Source organism: Euprymna scolopes, chromosome 29, assembly GCF_053919585.1.
Source record: "Euprymna scolopes isolate OS-2025 chromosome 29, ASM5391958v1, whole genome shotgun sequence".
Taxonomy (NCBI): domain Eukaryota; kingdom Metazoa; phylum Mollusca; class Cephalopoda; order Sepiida; family Sepiolidae; genus Euprymna; species Euprymna scolopes.
In genome coordinates, this window is record NC_136510.1 from 16,183,062 (window position 1) to 16,209,694 (window position 26,633).

The window sequence follows — 26,633 nt, forward strand, 5'->3', positions numbered from 1 at the left end:
CAAAGTTAAGCAACGTTGAACCTGGTCAGTACTAAATGAGTGACCATTTAGGACTTTCAGGTGCTGTATGTGCTCTCCGCTTATCTCGGCATAGTTTCCAGTCGTCCTGGTCTTCTCCTTGCCAATGGACCTAAACAGTGCCAATTCAGGAGATGTGTAGTTGGAGATTGCGCGATCCTTGCCTCACAATTACATGCGCTACTGCCCCTAAGGGGTATCCTTTGTCTTTCAAGACTGAACTGAAGCATGGGGGGGGATTAAAGCCATGGACCACACCACAAATCTAACTTTAAGTGTCAAATTTCATATTCAAAAAACCTATTTCAACACACACAGTGGAAGTGGATGGAAAACAAATGTAAAGATAAAAATATCAGTAGGGTAGGGATACTCATCAAGCCATTGAAATGGATCAATCGCTTTCTCTTTCCTTCTGTTTGTCGTTGGTATTCACCTATCTCCAATAGACATTGCATACGGATTTTCCCTTGGGGGGTGGGGAGTGACCGTTATTAAAAATACATAAACAACGACGCCTGTACCCCTTCCCACACATCAGTTTTCCTTCCAAATTACAAAAATTATTTTGTCTTTTATTTATTTATTTTTTTTACTCATTTTCACTCCACACAAATCAAATTGCCACTTAAAACATAGGAGGCTACTATTTGGGATTGTGTCAAGCAGGGGACTGACGGGAGTTGAGCAGTAAGATGCTTATTCACATTACATTTAAACTTTTGCAGGTTAGTACAGTCTGGGAAGTAGGAAACAAGGAGGGAATTCCAAGGGAAGAAACTTTCTGGCATCTAGTGACCTCAACAGTGAAGAGATGGGCTTTTGCTGCTTGTTGGGTTAATCGGGAGTATATATGTCCAGGGGGCACAAGTGCTGAGAGTTCATCAGAGCACATTCCATTAAAGTACTTATAAAGCATGCACAGAGATGTAACAATGAAGTTATAGGACAGGGGCTGGAACTTGGACGATAGTGTGGAACCTATTAGATTTGAGATTCTTTTTTGGACCATGTCTAAGAGTAAAAGACTAGTGTCAGATTCTCCATCCCAGATGTGGCAACAATATTCCATGCATAGGTGAATTATGACTTTGTAAAGATATAGGATGCTCTCTGGTGTGAGTAATTTTCTAGCATGGTAGAGGGAGGCTACCTTATTTGCAGCAGCATTCGCAACGTCCTCAATGTATTTGTTCCTGTTTATGTTGCCTATGAATGTTAAGCCTAGGAGTTTGAATGAAGTACTTTGATTAGTCATAGCAGTTGGTGTTTGGGAAGGTTTCCTGTAGTTATTAAAAGAAAGAAGCTTAGTCTTAGTAGTATTCAACGTTCCCATCGATTTACGGCCCCATTCCACTACAGACTGAAAATCTTCCTCTAAGGTTCTAGCCATTTTCTTAGATATGTGTTCATTTGCTTTCCCCTCGAGTCTGTTATAGAACACAGTGTCATCAACAAATACGCTCACCTCGGAGGAGTCTGAAGGATGAGCTCTCAGGTAGAGTTTTTTTGTCATAGCAACTGGTGGTTGAGAATATTTTTTTTTGCAGTTGTTAAAAGAAAGCAGCTTCGTCTTAGTAGCATTAAATGTTACCATTCCACTACTGATTGAAGGTCGTTTTCTAGGATTTTTGCCTTGGATGTGTTTTTCACACATGTCTATTATTTATCTTACTCATCAATTAGGGAAAGTTGCAGATAAAAAAAAAAATTTTTTTTTTTTGCAAAAGAGTTACCACTTATCAAGGCCCGGAGGCCAGTCAAGGATAAGGGTTAATGAGTGTACAGTGGTCAATCGGACAATATCATAATAATCGTTAGTAGTGGAAATTTGGTAAATTGGATTATTTAAGGAGATAGCTCATCAATAACTTGTTCACAGTAGTCTTGAAGACGACCATATTATAGTCAATTGGCAAGCAGGAAAATGGAACAGAATTTCACAGGCATGCAGTTCTAAGAAAGAAGCTTTGCTCATGGAATTTATATTATTGATAGTGGTTTCAGCTAGACGAGTGTTTTTTGTGAAAGTTCGCTTAGGAGTGACCGTAGATTGAAGCTCAGACGAACACTTGCCATGAAAATAAGGATAAAGTATAGACAGGTTCGCAATGGCTCTTCTGTGGGAAAGAGGTTGCAGGGAAGAGAAAAGAGCACCCTCTCCCTATTAGGCTACAAAGTCTATCTTGAACTCTGTCGAGGCAGGATAAGCTGCTTCTTGCAGCTACTGCCCAGATGTGGCAACAGTACTCCATCCTTATTGAATATATATATATATATATATATATATATATATATATATATATATATATATTATTTTTAAAATGTAATTATCTACTGACACATGTTTCGTCGTCTACGACTCATCAGAGTGGCTAGATACACCCACTCTGGTGAGTCGTAGACGACGAAACATGTGTCAGTAGATAATTACATTTTAAAAATAATATATGTATACCGCTCCCCATGTGGGAGTACCAAATTGGTTAAAAGGGAAAATTATTCCCAACTCGCATTTAGGTAAAAATGCACTTTCGTAAATAATTGAATTCATTCAAAACATATCGCTAAAACCAAAACAAAAACAACATATATATATATATATATATATATATATATACATATATATATATATATATATATATATATATATATATATATATATATATATATATATATATATAAAGCATCAACGTATTGTAGAATTGAATTCACAATATTTTATTCAAAACAAGGATTACGAAATAAAGGTGAAAGGTTCCTTATTCCATGGAGTTTCAAAGAAAAGCCCTTTTCCTCAGAGGGAAAAACGTGAGCAAAACGTAAGTATCTATTTTTTGTAGGTTAGCTCAATTTTTAAAAACAGTCAAGAAAAAGTTTTTTGAAAGAAATATATATATATATATATATATATATATATATATATATATATATATATATATATATATATATATATATAAATGGGCTCCTTCTTCAGTCTGACAGACTATGGATACCCATGAAGTGGTTCCTGTGTGTGAAATTTTTGTCACAGGAGGTGCGCAATCTCCAACCACACCTCTCTTGAGTCGACATAGTTAAATACCAGTGGCAAGTGAAGTGTATATACAAGAAGACTGGAAACAAATGTTGAGATAAGCGGAGAGCACATACAACTCCTAGAATTGTCAAATGGTCACCCATCTGGTATTAACCAGGCTCATCATATATATATATATATATATATATATATATACAATAATTTCGTTGCTATTAGCAGAAATTAATTAAGGTAATTTATTCAAAGAAAGAAAATAAATTACTAAAGTCTTTTTTAAAATATTATTTTCATTAATTTTCAGGGGAGGTAATTCAAATGAAATATGCTTTTATTTTTTTAAATTTTACAATAAATTTATAATAAAGATATGTTAAGTAAAAAGAATATCAAGAGTTACATTAATATCCGTCGGGTGGCGGGTATATTATTTAGTTGTGCATTAATAAAATGTTTTACATTTTTGCTTTCCTCCATTTTATTGTCTATCTGATTTTATTGATTGAATTGATTCCACAAGGAATATAACATTCAAGGCAGGGAATTGTTAACAATAATGGAAGCAAAGTTTTTCAAGAATTTGCAGACTGTTGTTGATTTGAGCACATAATGTCAAAGTCGTCAACAGAGAATTGGAAAGTGCAGTCCAAATTGCCAAGAGAATTTTGAGTTAGCCAGACACTGAATTAATTATGGCAAGAGAAATAAGAATTACATTAACCATACATTCCAAAAGTTGGTAACAAAATGGACAGATTTCATTTTATATGAATGAGAGAGAGAGAGAGAGAGAGAGAGAGAGAGAGAGAGAGAAAGAGAGAGAGAGAGAGAGAGGGGCGAAGCGAGAGCAAGAGACAAGAGGGACAGGAAGAGGGAGAGATTGCAAAAACAAATGGAAAGGAAGTACAGGAGATTTCGATTGTATAGGAACATTGAAAGAATGAATGAGAGTTCTTGAGTTAGTAGATATAGAACAGTTGAGGCAGCAGGTCCAGTTCATAGGAGGTGGGGGTCAGGAAAATATCAGAGGAAGCGATAAAAATGAAGTTGAAAAAGAGAGGAACCGCTTCAGAAGGTATCTTATTCCTGACGCAATCTTCTACCAGTATAAGAGCTAAATCCACCCTAAAATAGAGTACAGTCGCCACATTTAGGCAGGAGCTGTTCAGAGCACCCTATCCTGTCTTGACAGAGTTCAGAACCGGCTTTTAAGCCTGATGAGTGATGCCCTTTTCCCTTTTCTGAAACCTTTTTCCTACACACGTTGTGAGCCTGTCTATTCTCTATTGTTATTTTCATGGCAAGTGCTTATCTGAGTTTTAATCGATGGTCCCTTCTCCACACCAAACTTTCAAAAAAAGCACTCACCTAGCTACAACCACTACCTACATTTCCCCCGACTCTATATCTGAACGTAGATTTCATGAACAAAGCTTCTTTCCTAGAACTGTCCACCTGTTGAACTCGGTTCTGCTGACATGCTTTCCAGCTGACTACAACATGGTCGTCTTCAAGTCCAATATAAACAAGTTTTTAATATCTCGGCCCCTTAAATAATCATATTCAGCCTAACTTCCTCCACTAATGATCACTAAGCTGTTGTCTTAGTGACCACCTAACACTCATTAACCCTTATCCTTGAGTGGCCTTTGGCCCATGATAAATGGTAACTCCTTTGTAAAAAAAAAAAAGAGATAGATTAGTCTGAAAATCAACTTCCTAAGAGCGTCCAACAGAGTTAAACTGATGATGATGATGATGAGCATCATCATCATCATGAAAAAGTTATCTACAGGATTTGGATTATCTTACATGAATCAAGCATCAGTTTTTGAGTGGCATAAGAGATTCAAGGAAGGCAGAGAGTCTTTGAGGGATGGTGAGAGATATGGGAGAAGTAAGGAAGTCAGAACACCAGAGTTGGTTGGTCAAATGTAGATTATGTAGCCAGACTTTGTGGCCACCCTGTATATATATATCTTATTAACTCTCCTGACCAAGCATTATCCCGGATGATCAAACCTAAAGCCAGCTTTATTTTATAAATAAGTAGTGAGACCCATATCCCGAGGTTGCACGAGAAAATTAAGAACTCAAAAAACTATTTTCCACCTCTGAAACCCATAGTATTATTTTTTACTTTGTGTAATTATATATCCTCAAATTATAAGTAAAATCTTGTCTGTTGGTGGACGTCCGGACCCAAAGTGGATTCCAAGATTTTTCAGCCTCCTAAATTTGTGCATCCAACTAGATGAAGCTTTAATTTTGGACGCTATTTTCTAATATTTGCATAAGTAATACTTTCATATGTCCCAAAATTAACCATTTATTTGGAAATACAAGGGTCGTTTCAACAGTAAAGCCTTCTATTTTTTTTCAAAAACTGTTTTTTTTTTTTAAGTTTAAGAACTATGGAAGCTAAGTATCATTAAAACGAGTGACACTTTGTGCTCCAGGAAGTTATTTTTCTACATAGTCACCACCATTATCCATGCACTTTTGCTAGTAATTCAATGATGCATCTCTGCTTCTGATGCACGTCTATGACAGGGGTTGCTTTCTTAGAGTCTCACACCATCAACATCTTCTTAGTTCTTAGAACTGCACACATGTGGAACTGTCTTCCGTTTGCCTGCTTTCCAGCTGACTACAATATGGTCGTCTTCAAGTCCAATGTAAGTCCAATGTCCGTTCCCCTTAAGTAATCCAATTTACCAAATTTACACTAACGATTACTATATTGTCCCTTTGACTACTATACACTCTTTAACCCTTATCCTCGAGTGGCCTCTGTGACTTCTATGTAAAAAAAAGGTCATGAATGCAGAAATTCAGTCATCATAGTAATGCAATTTGCAATCCCCTCTGATCCATTCGGGCGGAATAAAAAATAGGAGGCATTACTTTTGGAACACCCATAGTAGAAATTTGCATCAAAATAGATGATTATTTTTGGAACACTCTGTAAACTGTAGGATTTTTTCCCCTCTTTTGATTAGTGTTCACTTACATATTTTAGTCTCTTTACTTTTTTTTTCTACTAAAAAAGAAGTCATCAATTATCAAGGTTAGATGCCAATCGAGGATAAGGGCTAATGAGATGAAATGATTGTGAGAATCCAATCCAAATTTGAGCTGATTAAAAAATACTACCAACTTTGTGACTGTTTGTTGTGTAATTTTCAAGTTTTAGCTGGACATACAAACCGACATTTGCCCTTTGTATAACAGATTAAAACAATTATCAAGGCCAAATCTCACTCGCGGATAAGGGATAATGAGATGGAGTGTTTTTTTTAGAATTAAGTCCTAACAGGTTCTAGACAGAAAACTGTTGACATTGGCTTTGAAGACAACCATGTTGTAACCCGCAGGGAAGCAGTCCTATGGTAAAGTGTTGTAGTAGAAAACGAGTTCTTGCTATAAATGTCTTACAAGGAGGAACCAGAGTGTTCTTATCCTAATGTGCTCGTTTCTCAAAACCACACCTGTCCTTGTGTCTAACTTTCCTCTAGAATAAGTTACTTGATGAAATGCGCACATTTATTTTATTTTTTTTTACTAGAAAACCAGTATCTCAGCGTTGCCTGGGAAAATTACGGAAACCTATAATCGCAACCCCTAGAAGTAAATTGCCTGGAAAAGACTGGAAAAGACAGGAAATACCTTTTTTTCATCTATAATGCGAAGCATATATCCACACTTTAAAATATATTTGTAAATTGAAGTATATATTTATATTAAAATTAAAATAATTATCAAATAAAATTTTTGTTTTCTTTTCTACTAAAAAAGAAGTAACAACTTATCAAGGCCAGATGCGACTCGAGGATAAGAGATAATGAGATGAAGTGTTTTTCAGAAACAAGTCCGAATATTTTTGGGTGGCAGTTTGGTTCTAGATAGAAATCTGTCGACATTGGCTTTGAAGACAACCAAGTTGTAATTCAGAAGGAAGCAGGTAGGAAGTCTTTGTGAAAAAACTCTGGTTGTAGAAGTTTAGATTGATGTTGGGCACACTGAGGTAGAAAAAAATTTTGTCTTTTTTGTGGTAGAAAGACGAGTTTTTGGAGGTAATGTTTTATAAGAGGAAACCGCATATTTGAGTTCAGTTGAGCACTTTTCTACGGAAATAACGATAGAGGATAGCATAAAGAATGACTAGCAATGTCTTCTGTGAGAAAGAGATCATTCCTCACTAGATTTCAAAGTCGATTCTGAATTTTGAAAAATCAATGAAGAATTCTCTGAGTGGCACTTTTCCAGACGTGACAACAAATACTTCATCTTGAGGCATATTTGTCTCATATATCGGTAGAATATTGCATCTAGAATTGTTGTTGTTGTTGTTTCACCCAATGCCAGTAGGTGCAGGTGAAACGTGAACAAATTCCGCTTGCCAGAATTTTTTCTTTTTCTTTTTTTTCTTTTTTTTTTCTTTTTTTTTAACAATGCCATTTATTTATTTATTTATTTTTTTGTCTGGGATACCTGATATCATGCAGAATAAGTGGGTTGAACCAGCTTTCCCTGAAGAAGGAAGTCTCTAGGGAATATTAAAGTACTGAGTCGCCTCTGGTCTACAAACGTTTTTATCAACCAAAAAGAAACAGATATAGTTGATAAGTCCACCTACTTAAGAAGCTCGGTAAACAATGTGGGAAAGGCCTCAGCAGCATTTGAAATCAGTTTTGCAAAATCTGGCAAAACAAAAAATTCACCTTCAAATCTGAATAGAGATTTTATAACGGCAACCTTTTGTTCACACTGCTATATGGAAGTGAAACTTGGCATCTCAAAATCATCCAAGAGAATAGATTAGATGCGTTTGATTCCAAGTGGTATACAAAGATTCTAGGGATCAAATGTTGTTGTCGTTGTTGTTTCATCCAATGCCAGTAGGCACAGGTGAAACGTAAACAAATTCCGACTGCTAGATTTCTCGATCAGCCATTGCAGCAACCAGCTCAGTTCCTGCCAGACCAGTTTCCTCTTCAATAATGGATTTCAGTGTTACATATGGACGTCTAACTCTCCTTTTAGCATCTGGAGTCTAAAGTAGGAACTTGTATGCCAGTTCATCATGGCGACTACTATGACCGGTGAGTGTTAGACGTCTCTGTCTCACAATATTAGATACACGAGATAGTGAACCATACAATGACTTGTTTGTTGGGTGATTTTTCCAGGTTATGTTGTAGGCTAGTCAAAGCATTATTGTATATTTACTATCAAGATGTTTCGGTGTGATATGCTTGGCGTCCATGACTCTGAGCCGTACAGAAGGATTGAATCTATGCAGGCTTTAAAGACCTTGGTTTTGGTTTCTTTCTTGATTGGAGATGACAGTATCTGTTTCGTAGCACAAAATCAATCACTTAATTATCATATCAATCAGCGAAATTCAAAATGGCGTAATGTAAACATATTAAAAGGTATTTACAACTTCTCTTCCAATTTGTCGGATTTTAATCATGTCAAAACGCACTTTATTTCCTTTTGACACATTGATTGTTGCTATTTCTTCAGATGAGTTAAGGGCATAATAGATTTACTGATTGATATAATAATTAAGTGATTGATTTTGCACTACGAAACAGATACTGTCAAGAATTGTAAACGTCAACTAAATTATAAGATGGTCAACATCATAGACTTTGGAATATAGTCTTTTGTCATTTATTCACTATATTGCTCTGTAATTTCATTGAGCTTCTTAAATAAGGATTGGTGTATATATATATATATATATATATATAGTAAGTTATGAAAATATATATGGCGATTAAGCTACAAATAATATTCCGCATTTCATTCTCGTGAGAATTCGTCATGCTTATATATATATATATATATATATATATATATATATATATATATATATATATATATATATATATATATATTTCCATACCTTTGTACCTAGCTCTACTTATGTATTGAACACTGTTGAAGTAAATACTGAAAACTTACACATCTATAATATAAAGCTGAACGTCTGTGTGTGTGTGTGTCTGGTTACGAATAGGCTCCTATATGGTTGACTATTATAGAAAACTGATCACATATAATGATAGAAGATGTATCGAGACACAGGAATAGGTATTTTTGATCTGGCATAATGATAATTCATTCAAATTGTGGGGTCTGCGTACACGCCTGGTCCACAAAGTATGGAAATAAAAAATTAAAAAAAAAACGTTTACAAGTGTTTTTGATATAGATGTATATAATAATACTTTCAACACTCTGATCCCCATCTGGCATCAATTGGGATGGATGGCTCTCGTCTGGGTGAGGCCCTGTGTTTTGACAAGCTTCTGGGTTTGACCTTTACTCCTGATCTGAAATGGAACATGTACATCAAGTCTGTTGCCAAGGTCACTGGAAAGATGGTGGGATCCTTCTACCGCTCCAGAAAATATCTCACTACTGATGTAATTCTCTATCTATATAAAAGCCAAGTATGTCCAAGGATGGAATACTGCTGCCATATCTGGGCAGGAGCTGCTAAAAACAGCCTATCCTGCCTTGACAGAGTACAAAATAGACTTTGTGGCTTAGTTGGGGATGCCCTTTTCTCTTCTCTGCAACCTCTCTCCCACAGAAGAGACGTTGCGAGCCTATCCTTGTTTTATCGTTATTTCTATGGCAGGTGTTCGTCTGAACTCCAATCTCTGGTACCCCCTCACCAATCTTTCATGAAAAACACCCGTCTAGCTGAATCCACTGTGAAAAATTTTCCCCACTCTTTATCTGTGCCTAAATCAAAACGTGGATTCCATGAACAAAGCTTCTTTCTTAGAAGTGCATGCCTGTGAAACTCTGTTCCGTCTGCCTGCTTCCCACCGGACTACAACTTGGATGTCTTCAAGTCCAACATTAACAAATTCCTAATGAACCGCCCCCTTAAGTAAACACTTCATCAAATCTCCACACTAACGTAATGTACTTGCAATAACCCTTATCCCTGAGTGGCTTCCGGGCCTTGATAAGTGGTGACCGCTGTGTAAAAAAAAAGAAAAAAAAAGTATGTTTTAACTTAAATAGGGATAGTATAATAAAATTGTGGGGTCTGTGTTCGCGCCTGGCCTCCATAGAATGGAAATAGGCACAAACTTTAATAAAGACTTTTCATATCTATCTGCGTAAGTATACTTTGATAATTATGTTTCAGTTTGAAGAAATATGGTGTTCGTTCGCGCCTGACCTCCATAGAATGGAAATATGTCACAAAGTTTAACAAGGTTTTTTAATATAGATCCACAGAATATTGTGATAAGTGTTTCAGTATGAACAGGTATGGTATAATAAATTATGGGGTTTATCTATTTTATTTTTACTTTCATCATATTTTGCTTTGGTTTTGATACGCCCAAATTCGAAGCTATCTCTTTACAACCCTTCCTTTTCATAACCTATCATAATTTCATAAATCAGAGTCCATTTTCTGTAGGCTGTTTTTGAACCCAGTCAACGAGGGGTACTTTTGCTAGTAAAATTATATTTTCGTATACTAATTTATGTGATTAAATGAAATAGTCATATATATATATATTGGGCTCAACTAACAATCAGTGGATAAAGCTGAACGTAACAAAAATGTTGAAACGCTAAATGTTTTTTTTTTGTTTTTTTTTCTGTATACAAAAATGTGGGTTAGTAATTAATATTTGAGTGATGGGGGGGGGGATTACTATACACAGATTCAAAAAAGTTGTCCAAAAACAAATAAATGAAAGCAAAGGTAAGATAAGTTATGTTTCTACCTAACTGGATAATTGTTTAGTGTTTTTATGTAATGTAAAATGTTTAATCGGCTGGAAAAACAGAAATGGTTGCAGACTCTGTTGAATACGTTAAGTTTGGGAAAGTAAGTTGAAAACTAAAACTATACAATACAGTGTCAAAAACCCACCGAATATATGTTACCATGACATAGGCTGACATAATCGGTGGGTTTGTCACAGTATTTTGTATAGATTTTTAGTTTTAACTCACTTTCTCAAACTTAACATAATCAACAGTGTCCGCCACCATTTGTATCTTTCAAATACACCGATTAACACTGTTTTTCGAGCCGACTAAACGTTACATTAAATGAAAAGGGTTTATATTACTAAGCACAGATACAAAGAAGTTGTCAAAAAATAAATATATAACAAATAAATGTTATCAAAGGCAAGAAAAGTAAATGTTCTACCTAACTGGATAAGATTGTAGTGTTTTTATGTAATGTATAATGTTTACTCGGTTCAAAAACATGCAGTGTTTATCAGTATATTTGAAAAATACTAATGGCGGCAGACTGTATTGAACACGTTAAGTTTGGGGAAATTTTGGGAAAATGAGTTTAAACTAAAAAAACTATACAAAATACTGTTAGGAATTCACTCAATATATGTTACTGTGACGTAGACTGACATATAATCAGTGGTTTTAAACTTTTGCTCGATACAGGTGACGACTTTTAAGAGTCCCTTTTAGTGATTACCTGGTTTGAGGATATTATACAACTAAACGACAAATCTGCCCCAAAAATCCGGTATTATTTTACTTTAAGGCCCGTCTCATATTCGTATATAACGAAATATTTTATTGTAGATTTCAGTGTACTAAAAACGAATCTGCAAACCGTTTCCGTCGCAAAAAGAAAGTTTTCATGATATGAAGAAATTACATTTTCGAAAAGTGGGTGATCACTTTTCAATGTAAATTTAACTTAGAATGAGCACCCACTTTCTGGCCACCTGAGAGAGGGGCATTTTTCTGTGTGTTTCTTGGCTAAAAAGTTTTTTGTTTGATTTCTTTTGCATGGTAATTCTGGGACTATTTTCCATTTCACAAGCGTAGCCTTTGTTTACGCTACATGCGAGCATAAACGAAGGCTGTTAAATATGCACTCGCATACCAAACTGCTTTGTCAAAAAACCTTTAAGCCAATGAACACGAAAATAAATGCTCCCCTTCCTCAGGTGGCCAGAAAGTGGGTGCCCATTTTTAGCTAAATTTACATGGAAAAGTGATCACCCACTTTTCGGAAAAGAAATTTCTTCATATCATGAAAACTATTTTCGGTACTCCTTGGGCGTTGAGTTCCATGGCGACTTATTTAATGGTGGTTCCTTATTCCCTCCCTCAGTCAAGGCTAACGCATGCACGTAATATTTTCGTTATTTATTTACTTACGTTGCCTTTGGCACTTTTACAAACATTACTTACGTTGGCGTAACTCTTTTCATAAATAATAAAATAAAGTAACTAAACCATTTATTGATAATTTGTCACGTGTACAAACATTTATTCATTTATTTATTTACGTTGGCTTAACTCTTTTCATGAATTATATAAAAAAAAAATAGTAACTAAACCGATTATTGATAATTTCTCACTTACAAACATTTTTAATTTACATGAGCGGATAAGTCTGCTGGTCGCCATGGAACTCAACCGACACCCAAAAAAGTATTTTGTTATATACGAACGTGAGAAAATGGAAAATTTTATCAAAATTCCGGGATGCTATATTTTTTTTTTTTTTTTCATATTTACCTTCTTTTTTTTTTCCAATAACATAAGAAATTAAGAATAAGACAAATTTATTTTAGGTAGGCTTCGCCAGGAAAGCTTTTAAAAATAAAAAATTAAGATAAAAAAATGGTGCTAGTGCACTTACCGATCGGCACTATTTTTTAAATCGTATTTCAAAGTTTAATTAAAGTTTTATGATATATTTTATTCAATTGTAAGGTTAAAGTACAATATATATATATATAATTTAAAAAATAGGGAATTTTTTTTTTACCCATCTATTAAATAGATAGTTAAATGTTGTAATTCGAAAGTCGTCAACGTGTGGTGCACGTGAAAGGCTCATTGAAATAGCGGACAGTCTCGCAGTTACGAAAAATATTTTTATTTTATTTAATATATTTTTTATAATTTGCGATCTTAATTTATTTTAATAACATGCAAACATTCCTTGACTTTACAGATAAATTTTCTGAAAATTTCAATTAAATTGGTAACGTAGAAATATGGTTTTATTCACTTTGAACGAACCAAGAATTACATCTCTCCTCTCTCTCTCTCTCTCTCTCTCTCTCTCTCTCTCTCTATATATATATATATATATATATATATATATATATATATATATATATATATATATACATATATTATTATTATTATTATTATTATTATTATCATTATTATTATTATTATTATTATTAATATTTTTTAACCAAAATTTTAATATATTAAAATTCCGGTAATATTCATATACCAATAAAATCAAATTCAAAATTAATTGACTTGATTAGTTAAGCTTCATGATTATCAGTAGATACGTGCAAAATGAATGCCGATGCTCAAAATGTATAAACATTTTGACCCCTCCTTTTACTTAAAAATCCACAAAAAATCAGGAAATTAACTAATTTTAATGAAATTTTCAGTATTTATCAACTAATGATCGCGGAATATAATGAACTAATTATTTTTATTTGAATCTCAGGGAAAATGAATTATTTTTTACAACAAAAAACACCTTTACTAAAGTTATGGTCTTCTGTAGTAAAAAAAAAAAATGCAAGAATTTATGTCGGCTTTTTTTTTTATGAAAATAAAGCATCGTAAATTATAAAAATTAAAAAAAAATAAATTAATTTTTACAGGAACATAAGGAAAAAAGCACCTAAAGTTCGTATTAACGAAATCTATATAACTCGGAGAAAAATTAATTTCTCGAACTACCGATATTATCATTGAATTAAGCATCGCTTATTTAATATTTTCTCGCAAACAAAAAATTTAATTGCAAAAATTATTTTTATTTTTTTTACGGTTACATTTTTAACGTAATCTTTACATGTAAGATTCTGATATTCATATTGCACGCAAGAACGTATAATCATCAATGTAAGATAATTGTCATATAATCTCGGAAAGGAAATTAAAAAAATTAAATTGAAAAACAGGAACATACAAAAATAATTAAATTAAAAAATCGAAAGAATTATACAAACGTTTCATGTTGGTAAGTACGGATGCATATTCTTGAATAGAAAAGGAAAAAAAATGCTCGATATTCCGGAACATTATAAAATAATAATGACATTATGTCATTAATGTGCTTCCGTACTTCTTTGAATTTCGCCGCCAGTCTTTTTTTTTTTTTTTTTTTTTTTTGGACACGAAACTAATCTTGTTGCTACCATGCCCACATTTTGGGATAATTATTACCCTTTTTAGTAAAAGTTAAGTACATTTATTGTATTAATTAATTATTTTAAGACTATAACTTAATACTTCACTTGGAAATAATTCCAGAAAACTTATATTTCTCTTGCCAGAAAAATGTAAACACGATATTTGTCATAATAAATTTTTACGTGAAATATACGGTTTTTCAGGTTTGAGATAAAATTATTCCATGTATTTTTTTATTTTACACGCTATTTTTTCTTTGAGAAATTAACTTTAAGCTGTAATCTTTTAAACATAATAAAAAAGTAACCGAAAATTAAAAAAAATGTTACGATTAGTCGGCGTTCAAAACCAGGTTCTATATCTAAGCAGCCATTATAATTGCCCTTACCTAATTATCAGTTTTCATAATCGAGCAAGCATATAATATTTTCGCAAAAATGAAGACAACAAAATATAAAATGAAAACATCTTATGTGAAATTGGCCGAATGGTTATGAAACAGTTGTAACGCATATGAAAATACACAATTGGGTTTTCTTTTCATACGCTTATTTTTTTTTTTAAATTTACCTAACCCCTCGCGTGTAATTAATTGGTAATTATTTTACTTCATGTGTAAATTATTTAGGTTTGTGTTATTATTATTTTTAATAATTCTTTGTTAGGTTCTGGTTAATTAGGTTTTCGTATTCGTGTTTACTTTGTTTATAGAAGTTTCTTGCGTTATCCAATTTGAGAAATTCAAAATGTCTCAATGGCTCGTTTCACTGTGGTAACAGTGTTCATATTTGGATATATGCTGAATTTTTTTCTTACATTTTTTCATGTGATCAAAGGTTTAAAATGATCAGTTGATACATTTTGAATTTCGTAAATTGGTTAAAGAGCTTTCTTAGTTTTACTACAACGTTTTTTCCCTTCCCGCAATGATCCGTGGCGTAATAGATAAAGTATTGATAAAACTCGATCGTGAAGTTACAATCTTCTGGAGGTTGATGGTTCAATCCTCAGTGCAGGCGACACTCAAAATAATTACTCAAGACTTCTACACAGTTATGGCTGACGGGACGAGAACATGTTACCCCCCTCCCCGGATTCCATTCCATATTCAGAGCAGATTTTCGGATTCGGCAGAAAGATTTCCGAGTTCGACAAGAAACACCTGAAGAAGACCGGAGATTACATCGGCCGAATAGATTGCGCAGTGGCCCATATGGTTAGGTCGTCAGTATTGCACACTTCATGAGTGCGACGACCTGGGTTCGCGCCTATGTCGGAGCACGCCACTGATGAGATGCAGTACATCGAAACCCACTTTGGGTCTGGTGTTGTCCGTTGTCGATGCAATTGCTCGATTCTATCTAATTCTGGGTTCTAGCTTTATCGTGAAAGGTGTATGCGAATGGGTATATATATATATATATATATATATATATATATATATATATATATATATGTGGTTGGTTGGTCGGTTGTTTTTGTTTTACGGCATATCAACACTTTTCAGGTTATTTATGCCGAATCCAGTGATTTTGAAGAAAAAGTTTTTTAATAGAATATATATTTTTTTTAAAGTCGGTTTCTAATTAATCCATAGTTGGGACCCTAACAGTCAGAGTGGACCTGGGAGCAATGGCAATTAAAGGGTGGCTCCACACTCTCCAAAGCCCACAAGCCGGGGCCTCATTTTTTTTTTTTTTAAATTTTTTTTTTATTACATTTTCACCCCAAACAAGGCACATTGCCACTTTGGTGTAGGGGGCTACTATCAGGGGAAACATCTACTGGGGTACTATGTAGGGATTAGGGCAGCGAGATGTTGGTTCACGTTGCACTTGAACTTATGCATGTCAGTACAGTTGGGGAAGCAGTGACCCGGAATGGAATTCCAAAGTCTAGCAGTTCTGGGGAAGAAACTACTGGAGTAGAAGGATCTTTTACATCTAGGGATCTCTACAGTGTGGGGGTGGGATTTTGCAGCTTGTCGGGTCTGTCGAGGGTGTTCACGTCGTGGGGGCACAAGTGCTTGCAGTTCTTCAGAGCATTCACCATTATAATACTTGTAGAACAGGCAGAGGGATGCAACGTTTCGACGATGGGACAGAGGCTGAAGTTTTGATGCCAGTTTAGGGCCTATCAGATTTGCGACTCTCTTTTGAACCCTGTCAAGGAGCGAGAGACTAGTAGCCGATGCACCGGCCCAAATATGACAGCAATACTCCATACATGGGCGAATAGTGGCCTTGTAGAGGTACAGGATACTTTCGGGTGTTAAAAGTTTTCTAGCACGGTAGAGAGAGCCCACCTTCCTTATGTAGGGATTAGGGCAATGCCCTCGATGTAACTGTTCCAACTCATGTTTCCAGTGAACGTTAGGCCAAGGAGCTTGAGAGACGTACTCTCAGATAAAGAGTCGTTGGCCATTGCTATAGGTGGTAGAGAGGGTTTCTTGTAATTATTGAATGAAACCAGTTTTGTCTTGGTGGCATTGAACGTGACCATCCATTTTTGTCCCCATTCCACTACTGATTGGAGGTCATCCTCTAGTGTTTCTGCCATTACTTTAGATATATGTTCGTTTGTTTTCCTGTCGTGCCTGCTATAGAGTGTGGTGTCATCAGCATATATCCCCATCTCAGAGGCAATCTTGTCGGGGAGGTCATTTATGAATATCAGGAACAGCAGAGGTCCCAGGATAGATCCTTGGGGCACTCCCGCATTTATATCATATTGTTTAGATGTACGACCGTCGAGGACAACCTGGATTTTTCTCTTATCTAAGAAGGATTTAATTACGTTAATTATTCTACCAGTGATACCGTAAGATCTAATCTTCCTGAGGAGACCCTCATGCCATACCCTGTAAAAAGCCTTAGATATATCTAGAGCTACCGCTCTTCCCTCTCCCGCTTTGTCCAGTGAATGGTATATGCGTTCAGAGATTACAGTGAGGATGTCTGCCGTGGAACGGGCTTGTCTAAATCCATATTGACGGTCGGTCAGAAGTTTAGCATCTGTAAGGTGCTGGACTAGAGCATGGTTAATTAAGGTCTCAAATATTTTGGCAAAAAGTGGGAGGAGGCTAATAGGGCGATAATTTAATGGGTCAGTTCTTTCGCCAGAATTCTTGAATACTGGTACAACAGAAGCAGTTTTCCAACAGCTCGGAAAGCAAGATTCATTAAGGCATTTGTTGTAGAGTTTGGAGAGAACTGGAGCTACTTCGGCTGAGCACTTTTTTAATAGCACAGCTGGGATGAGGTCGGGTCCACATGCTTTGGAAGTGTCAAGGTTTTTTATGATAGCATGCACCTGAGCAGGGGTGATTTTCAGGTCGTCTAGCGTGGCGTCTGTCCGCATAGGAAATTGAGGTAGGGGGTGGTTTAGAGGGTCCAGTGTGGAGTTTGAGGCAAACCGACTGGCAAGCATGTTAGCCTTCTCGGTTGCTGAGCAAAGAACCTCGTGATTGTTGGTTAGTGGGGGAATTGTTGATTGCCCATTATTTACTACACTGTTGTAGATTTTCCAGAAGTCACGAGTTCCTAATTTTTGTGCTTCGATGCGTTTTTTCGTGGTTTCCGTAAATTCCCTCTTAGCTGTCGCTATTTCTTTCTTAACGTTACTTCTAGCTTCTATGTACTTCTGTCTGTTTGAACTGGACTTATGTCGATTAAACCTGCGGAATGCATGCTGCCTTTGAGCAATGGCAGTTGCGCAAGTCGAAGTAAACCATTGGGGAGAGTGGGGCTTGCTATAGAATTTCCGCATGGGAACATGCGCTTCGATTGCAGTTTTGAACCATTCGGTGGTCTCGGTTGCACACTGTTCAGCAGGAAGAGAAAAAATATTTCCCCATGGGGCGTCTCTGATAAGATCTCTGATAGCTTCCCAGTCAGCCTTTTTATAATATCTCGTTGTTTTGAGCACTGGCTCTTCAGTTTTGGGTCTAGAGTTTAGGGCGATTTCAACCATTATCACCGCATGATCAGCGTTCCCAAGTGGGCTGTCGGCTTTCGTTACACAATCATCAGGAACTGTGGTCAAAAACAGATCTAATAGTGATGCGTGTTGTTCTTCCTGATCAGGGAAGCGGGTTGGAAAAGTAACAATTTGCGCTAGGGAGTGAGATACAGAGAAGCTATGAGTTGTGCTGCCTGCTGCATCTGTGTAAGTAGAGAATCCAAGCCAGTTTTTGTGATGGACATTAAAGTCGCCAAATACATGTACTTGGGCGCTAGTGTCGAAGGAGAGTGTTGTGTCTATGCTGTCAGATACTTTGTTTATTATGGTGCAGTCTTGGGTCGAGGGAGAGCGGTAGAGAAAGTAAAAGTAGCTAATGTTGTGTTGCATGATTAGTCTAAAGCACATAAAGGCTTGATCATCCGTTTCTAGGTTTGTTTCTCTAGTCAAAGGAAGGGTATTACGAATGTAAACTCCAAGTCCGTGCATATGTCTGTCAGAATCCTTACGGCAGAGTGGGAGATATCCAGGCATGTTAAAGTAGTTAGAGGGGATGGAGGAGTGTAGGTTAGTCTCACTTAGTGCTAAGATATCCGGGGTATTTGTTAGGAGAAATGCTTCAACATCAGCTAAATTAGTTCTAAGCCCACGGATATTTGTGAATGCAAGCCTCAAGGGAGGAGGCAAGTTGGATTTGTTTGACCCTAAGCCTGGTTTAAGCTTATTTTTAGATTGTACTGTCATCATGTTTTTTTTAACGAGTTTCAGTTGGGTTAGGGGAAGCCGAACAGGAGGTTATGCAGAATATCACACATGCATCACAAGTAGACCATCAGCTGACCCTCCATCAACTAGGACTGTGGCCTCAGGAAAGCCCACCGGGGATGAGTGCAGGGTCCCTTTCCATGCGCGCCATGGCACTGCAAACATCCCGATATTATTCAACTGTTGATGGAGCAGCCGCTCTAAGCGCTACCAAAGAGTTAGGGCTCCTGTACTACCAGTCGGAAACAGCAGCCAGTAACTGTCAATCCGGTACCCTCAACCCATCGGAGGAAGGTCAACCCAATCTAATTGCTCAGGCATATGTGGTACTCAAGCATTCTCAAGTGCCCAGCTTTAGGGGTGGGGTGTGTCGGGAGTGGGGAAACGGCGTTCATTGCCCTAGACAAGAAACAAGATCTACCACTGGGTGTTTCTGTCGAATCACTGTGATAGTATCTCTGCGCCTGACTAATAGGCAAAGAAGGAGTATGGAAGCCGGGCGATAGGCAGGACCTATCTACTCCTTAAGCATTTTAGGTTTGCAAACCGGTAATTTGATTGAGTCACCAGCTCTAGGAAGGTTGTCATCCAAGACTGAAGAGGCCTCCCTCCTCTCTGGTTTGGTTTCAGAGTTTTCCTTCTCCTAGACGGATGATCTGGAAAGATCTACTGGGTCCGTCACCACTGAGAGGGTTTGCTCCGCGCCTGGGTTCTAATCCAGGTATTTCTGCGACCCCGCGTGGTTAGTTAATGTTATTGGGTTAGTTTGTAGTTTCGGATATAGTTTAAGGTCATATCCAGGACCTTATATATATATATATATATATATATATATATATATATATATATATATATATATATATATGGGGGGGCACGAACATATTGAAATAAATATAATCTGTTCACAATCCACCGGCATTATTGACGTAGTTTTTACGTTTTTACTCTTTGTAGGAGAGAATAATCAGGAAATCGTAAATAAGTAAACTTATATTTAAGTTTTTCTTTTAATTTAATTCTCAAAACGTAATCGCAATGTAAACAAAATTAAAAAGAAATGAATAAATAGGTGCACAACAATTCTGGACGTCCTGTTGAATTTTCTATCAGTAAATTCACAGCGATTTTATCGCTGTTGTTTGTCCAATAAAAATAGCTGGTGAATCTCGCGAAGTGTTATCTAACACAGGAATTATTTCAATAATTCCCGCGTTAGATAGAATGTGTAATTGTTGAAATCGATTGAAATTTCTTTTTAATGTAAAGAACACAGATTAAAAATACCGTAAATCACTGCCTAAGTAGAATCAAAAATCGATTTTGTAGATTTTCTAATGCTCTAGCAATTTACTTCAACAGTTCGAGATTCAGCGGATTTGAAGTCAATAACAAGTTTAAACTAAAGTTCAAACGATTTTGTGGAATCTTGAACAACGTTTAAATATTTTTTTTTTTTTGTAATGAAAAACAAACAAATGAGTCCATGAAACAAACAATGACAATTTTTATTAACAAAAAATAATAAATGCAAAAATTGAATCGATAATGAAAGGAGGGGGGGGTCAATTTTGGAAACATCTTTGGTGGGTAAACGTCAAAAAGGTCAAAAGGTCATCGTAATTATTCGATGGTGGGCAAAGTACGAAGAAACTTTTCAACAACAAATCACAGAAAAGTTTTTTTTTCCATCAAAAATATTCAACGAAGAGCAACAACAATTTTTTTTTTTATTAATGAAGACAACATTAACGCACGAAATGTTGCTGGGTACACGTGTACTGATTTCAACAAAATATAACAAGATTTACTTTCTTTTTTATATCTGTATGCGCGCGCGTGTCTATGTATGTATGTATGTATGTATGTATGTATGTATGTGTACACGAGTGTGTGTTCGTGTGTCTCGCATTTGGCCAACTCTGTCGATATAAGTCGCTGCACCGTTGTGCTAGCTGTATGCGACTGTATTACAAGCATGGGGATTGCTGGTGTCTTATGACTATGGCCATGACAACAGCATATTCTTTTCCTAGTTTTGATTCTCAGATATATATCCATTGATATCTTATATGTTTTTATGTAGAGTGATGTGATCTTTGGTTGATTAATTGTGTCTAACTGTGTCGGATATATACTCGAGAGTAAAAACAATGAAAAGAATATGCTGTTGTCATAGCCCTACTTATGATTGAAATCATAGATTGAACATTTCAGCCATTGTTATGCTCGTGTAGCTAGTTAATAGTCGTCGAGTGTATGTATGCATGTATGTGCGTGTGTCCGCATGTGTGTTCGTTTCTCTGTGTATGTGTGTACGCATGTGTGTGTCTCCGTGTGTAAGTTCGCGTGTATGTGTCTATGTATGTGTGTCCACGAGTGTGTATGTGTACATCTGAATATGTGTGTTTTTCTTTGTGTTTTTTTTGTGCGTGTGTGTGTGTTTTTAGAATTGTCGATGAGAGTTACGTCATGTGGGATGTATGTGCTCGAGGAATACTCTTAGCACGGAAGCTGGTAGCGTTTTATGAATGAACTGCGAATCGAACTCGTCAGCAGTGGTCATGCCCGTTTAGCGAGGTGACAGCCGTCGTGTTTAATTGTGGGTATGTGTCGGTTTGTGTCCGTGAATGTGTTTACTGTTTATGTATCTGTGTGTGTGTGTGTGTGTGTGTGTGTGTGTGTGTGTGTGTGTGTGTGTGTGTGTGTGTGTGATTTATTTGTAGTGCGTATCGCTGCAGTCTTCTGCAAGCTCTATGTGTAGGATTATAACCTAAGTACATCTTTGGAGTGACATTATGAATTGAACTTGTCAGCGATGGTTATATTCGTTTAAGCCATCGCGTGTATGTATGTCCGTGTTTGTGTAAATATGTATACGCATACGTGTGTGTGTGCGCGTGTGTGTGTTTCGCATTTGCATATCTTAGTGTCGTCGAAAGCCGCTGCAGATTTATACACCCCGCATTCAACTATAATCTTAGCGCGAATAAGTTAGATTAAACCTATCAGCGATGGTTATGCCCTTTTATGGAGTTGACATTCATCGTGCGTGTGTGCATGTATGCATATAGCTATGTATGTGTCTATATGTGTGTCTGTATGTGTGTCAATGTTCTCCGAATAAATTTTAACTTTAATCTTAATATTTCTCTCTTTCTTTGTTTCTTTTTTATTTTTCTCTTTCTTTTTTTTTTTTTCTCAATTCGTTTCAATTCAGGAAGTAGTCTTCCTCGGCGTCTTCAATATCCGGTTTGGGGCTTTTCTTCTGGCCTGCCTTGCTGATCTTGTTTTTCCCTTCGGACTCCTTCTTGTGGGTACGCTGCGAAAGCGCACCCACTACGGGTCAATCGCCCATCACTGTCATTTTAATGGAAGCCAGGCATTGGCCGACGGAGATGCAGAAGGGTTTCAGAAGGACGTCCAAGAGTAATTCCCACAGTTGGCGTACCACGTGACACTCCATTGCTAAGCAACGGACGAGCGGATTGGCCAACCAGATGTTGCAGAAACTCATGCAAGCGAAATTAATGCCGCACAGCACGGCCAACGGCAGAGCCAACATCGCTGACGTAATTCGATAACACCAGATCTTGCTGACGTTGAAAACCTAAAAAGATAAGAAATAAAAATAAACAAATAAAATATGAAAATATATGTACATTATTTTATAAGGGGTTCACCACTTATCAAGGCCCAATGCTACTCAAGGATAAGGGTTAATGAATGCAAGGTGGTCAGTGAAACAACACTGTAGTGATGGAGATCGGGTAGAATTTGATGATTTAAGAGGATGGCCCAACAAAGAACTTGTTTACATTGGACTTGAAAACGACCAGGTTGTAGTTGGCAGGAAAGCATCCCCACGGTACAGAGTTCCACAGGTAGGCAGTTTTAAGGAAGAAACGTTGTTCATGGAATTTACGTTTAGCTTTAGGCACACATAGAGAGCAGGGGAAATTGTTGACAGTGGTTGTAGCTAGACAAGTGTTTGATGTGGATATTTTGCAAGGAGGAGGCATAGATTGAAGCTTCGTGGAGCACTTGCCATGGAAATAATGACAAAGCAAAGATAGACTCGTAACGTCTCTTCTGCGAGAAAAAAGTTGCAACAGGAAAAAAAGATGACATCGCCTACTATGTTTTGAAGCCAGTTTTGAACCTTCTCAAGGCAGGAAAGAGTGTTCTGAGCAGCTTTTCCCTAAATGTAGCAACAGTATTTATTGAGATTGTCGGACTGACTTCCTCATCTTGGTTGTTATAGTCACAACGTTTCAGCCATTTTGCCCTCCGGCCTTCATCAGGTGTTTTGTATCGAACTGGGACATAGAGAATTAGCAACTATGTCCCAGAGCCTAGCTGGAGTCCGAACACGGTACCCCCGTAATAATAATAAAGGGTTGGGTTCGAGACTCCTAACAATACACGATACAAAACACCTGATGAAGGCCGGAGGGCAAAACGGTCGAAACATTGTGACTATAACAACCAAAATGAGGAAGTCAGTGCGACAATCTCAATAAATGAAAACACCTCATCTCAAAAATACAGACAGTAGCAACAGTACTCCATCATTTCACACAAAAACACCTGTTCTAAATTTATTTTTGTATTTACATGGGATTTACCACTTATCAAGGCCAGAAGGCCACTCTAGTACAAACTTTAATGTAAGTGACAACGCCGTAATTGATCAATAGTGGTAGAAATTTAGTAGAAAATGACTAAGAGGATGGCTCAACAAGAACTTGTTTACATTGGACTTGAAGGCTATAATACAGTAATCGACTGGGCAGTTTGTAGATAGAAGGGAATTTTCTCGTTGATATAATTTGTTAAAAGTCATTTTCGGTTCAAACATTTTTTCTTTAATTAATCAATTTCATGTTTCCGTTGAAAATTGTCGTCTTCTGATTGGTTGATTGGCTAATCACGTCAGCATCTTTCGACTGCTTACCTAAGTTGCCGTAAGATGCCAACGTGAAATTGCTGACGATTGGGTCGTAAACTGGATAAGTACCGAATATTGTTACCCAGGTTATTAGTTTGTTGCTTGATTCTCAAATCTCATTCTTGATTGGCAAAACTAATATTTAAGGGAACAACAAAATTATGTCAACATGATAATCCTCGCTTTTCCCATGTTAATAATGGCTTTCTAAATAGAAAGTTGCCAGAGATTGGTTCGTACGCATGTGTTGATGAGTGGATAGGGATGTGGGTCGATGGGTAGAACTGCCGACTGTCAACGCGATGGTTCTAGGTTCAACCCTCGGCTTGGGAGAGGTGCTGGTCCAGCTGCATTGATGAATTGTGATACAACGAAACAGAACTGTATGTGGATAACTGCAAATATATTTTCAGCCCCCCCCTTTAGGTAGAGCACTGTCGTAAATAATCTCACCCGCATCCTAATTGGCTAAAAAATGCGAGGCTCGCTATTTGTTTGTAAACAAGCGGTTTGAGCACTAAAAAAGTGGTGAAAGAATGTTTGTTTAAAATGGACATTTATTGAGGTTATTTACGAGCGTCACTTCCGTGGGTCGATGGGTAGAACAGCCGACTGTCAAGGTGATAGTTTTAGGTTACATCGTCGGCTTGGGAGAGGTGCTAGTCTAACCGCACTGATGAGTTGTGATACAACGAAACAGTACTGTATGTGGATGACTATATATATATATATATATATATATATATATATATATATATGATGAGAAATGAAAATAATATTCCGACGAGATGGAAAGATGAAAAATATATAAGATCAGTCAATAAATAGCAAAACAAAGATACACTCATTTCATTTCAATTACATATCCATATTTGAATTATGCAGACTATATTTATTCCATTTTTTTACACATACACGCGCGCGCACACACACACACACACACACACACACACACACACACACACACACACACACACATATATATACATATATATTACATGTGGGTTTGAATGCCAGAACGGGAGATAAGCCTTTTTTTTATTTTTTTGTAATTAAGCAACACATGGCACACATGAATTGTGCCATAAAGATGCAAGTTGTGAAGCAGACCATCCTCATCCTCCAATGAGATTAAAAGACGTAAAACACCAAAAATAAATTCGTGGCAGATCTTTTATTTGTTCGTACACCTGCAGAAGCTGCATTAAAACCGACATTTTCTCACGTTCGGCATTTTTCTGATGGCAAATAAATACCATTAAGGCATTGTGAACACAAGTGCATCAAAAAGTGCACCCGTGTCCACGGGAGTAAAACATTTTGTGGCTCTTTGTAAAGCGGGTGGGGGGAGAAGACGGTCGACTTTGAGGGGTCTGTGGTCTCATTCTACAAAATCCAAGTGCGTTTCAACTGAGTTACCTTCTGCGTTTAAAAGATCCACGGAACTTTGGAATTGATGCAACTCAGTCGGAGAATTGGATAATTTGTGTGACCACGTCATCTACATCCTGACAACCATCGCCGGAACCAACGTTGTTTCTATGGCTGTCTTCTCTTTTATCTACTATTCTGGCCGTGTCGTTATCTCTCAAATTGGAAATGAAGGGGTGCGCAGACACAGTGGCTCACAAGTATAAAAACATAAAACAACGTCAATGAAAATACAGGAAACACAAACTCTGACACATTTCCTGGATACTGGCTATGCTCTGGCTGTGTGTGGGACACCATTGCGCAAAACAACTCTGACTGCTAAGGTCCACATCTACGTAATCTGTGAAGGTTAATTTGTCGCCGATTGACGTTAGCTCATCTCGATCCGCTTTGAGCTACAACCTTCCTTTCTATTTTTTCAAATGGGAAACTGTCTGCAACTGTTGCAAACTCAAAACTTTTCGTAACTGTGGCAAATCTCACTCCTACTCCTCAAACTAACTCTAAATATATCGATTTTTTTTTTATGCCCATTATTATGTTTATGAAAGCAAATGCACAGATTACGTTTAAAAATTTTTTTTTTTTACAGTAACCCCCCAAAATCTCTGTTGTTATATACTTAAATAGTTTAACAGAATCATAATATTTGAAAAGCGTCTGTAATTGTATCGGAACCGGGAGGAAAATATTGGAATCGTCCCATCACTAATATCAACCTCCTTTGGGACATTTAATGCTGAATTCAATCTTTTCGTGAAACTTTTCATGCTTTAATCTCTTAATCTCTTCCAATATTTATAGATTAATTCAATTTATAAACGTATACTTTGTAAATAAACAGTTTGCAAGCAATAGATTGTATTTAATCTATAGAGATGTAACTACCACTTCAGGTCAGAATGCACTTGGGAAGAAATAGCAACTGAAGAAAGAGTCTGACACCACACAACCCACCCCAGCTCTCAATTTGGGGCTTCATTACTGGATGTAGTTTATGGTTATTCGATTGGAATTTTAGATCGGGTTTGACCCACTACCTGCTTTTACTATCTCAAACTGGACACTGTCTTCAAATGCCGCAAACTCAAGACTGTCCATAAGTGTAGCAAAATTCACCGCCACTCCGCAAACTGCCTGTAAACTAACTCAAAATATATTGACCTTCATATCAGACTTTTGTCACAGTTACCGCCACACCTTGATTAACAATTTTATTTCAAATGACTTTGTGTGCGTTTATGAACCACTCCCCCA

The 26,633-nt window shown here is 36.7% G+C and overlaps 1 protein-coding gene across 1 annotated transcript in view; it reads right to left on the minus strand.

Moving 5' to 3' along the window:
• Nucleotides 1-20,474: 20,474 nt before the first annotated feature.
• The window catches only part of LOC145252505 (caveolin-3-like), a 73,885-nt gene continuing 67,726 nt past the window's right edge, over nucleotides 20,475-26,633 (minus strand). The window contains exon 3 of the mRNA XM_080112011.1: nucleotides 20,475-22,601. Coding sequence (XP_079968137.1) covers nucleotides 22,338-22,601 — 264 coding nt within the window. The 3' untranslated portion in view covers nucleotides 20,475-22,337. The remainder of the gene's footprint in view (nucleotides 22,602-26,633) is intronic.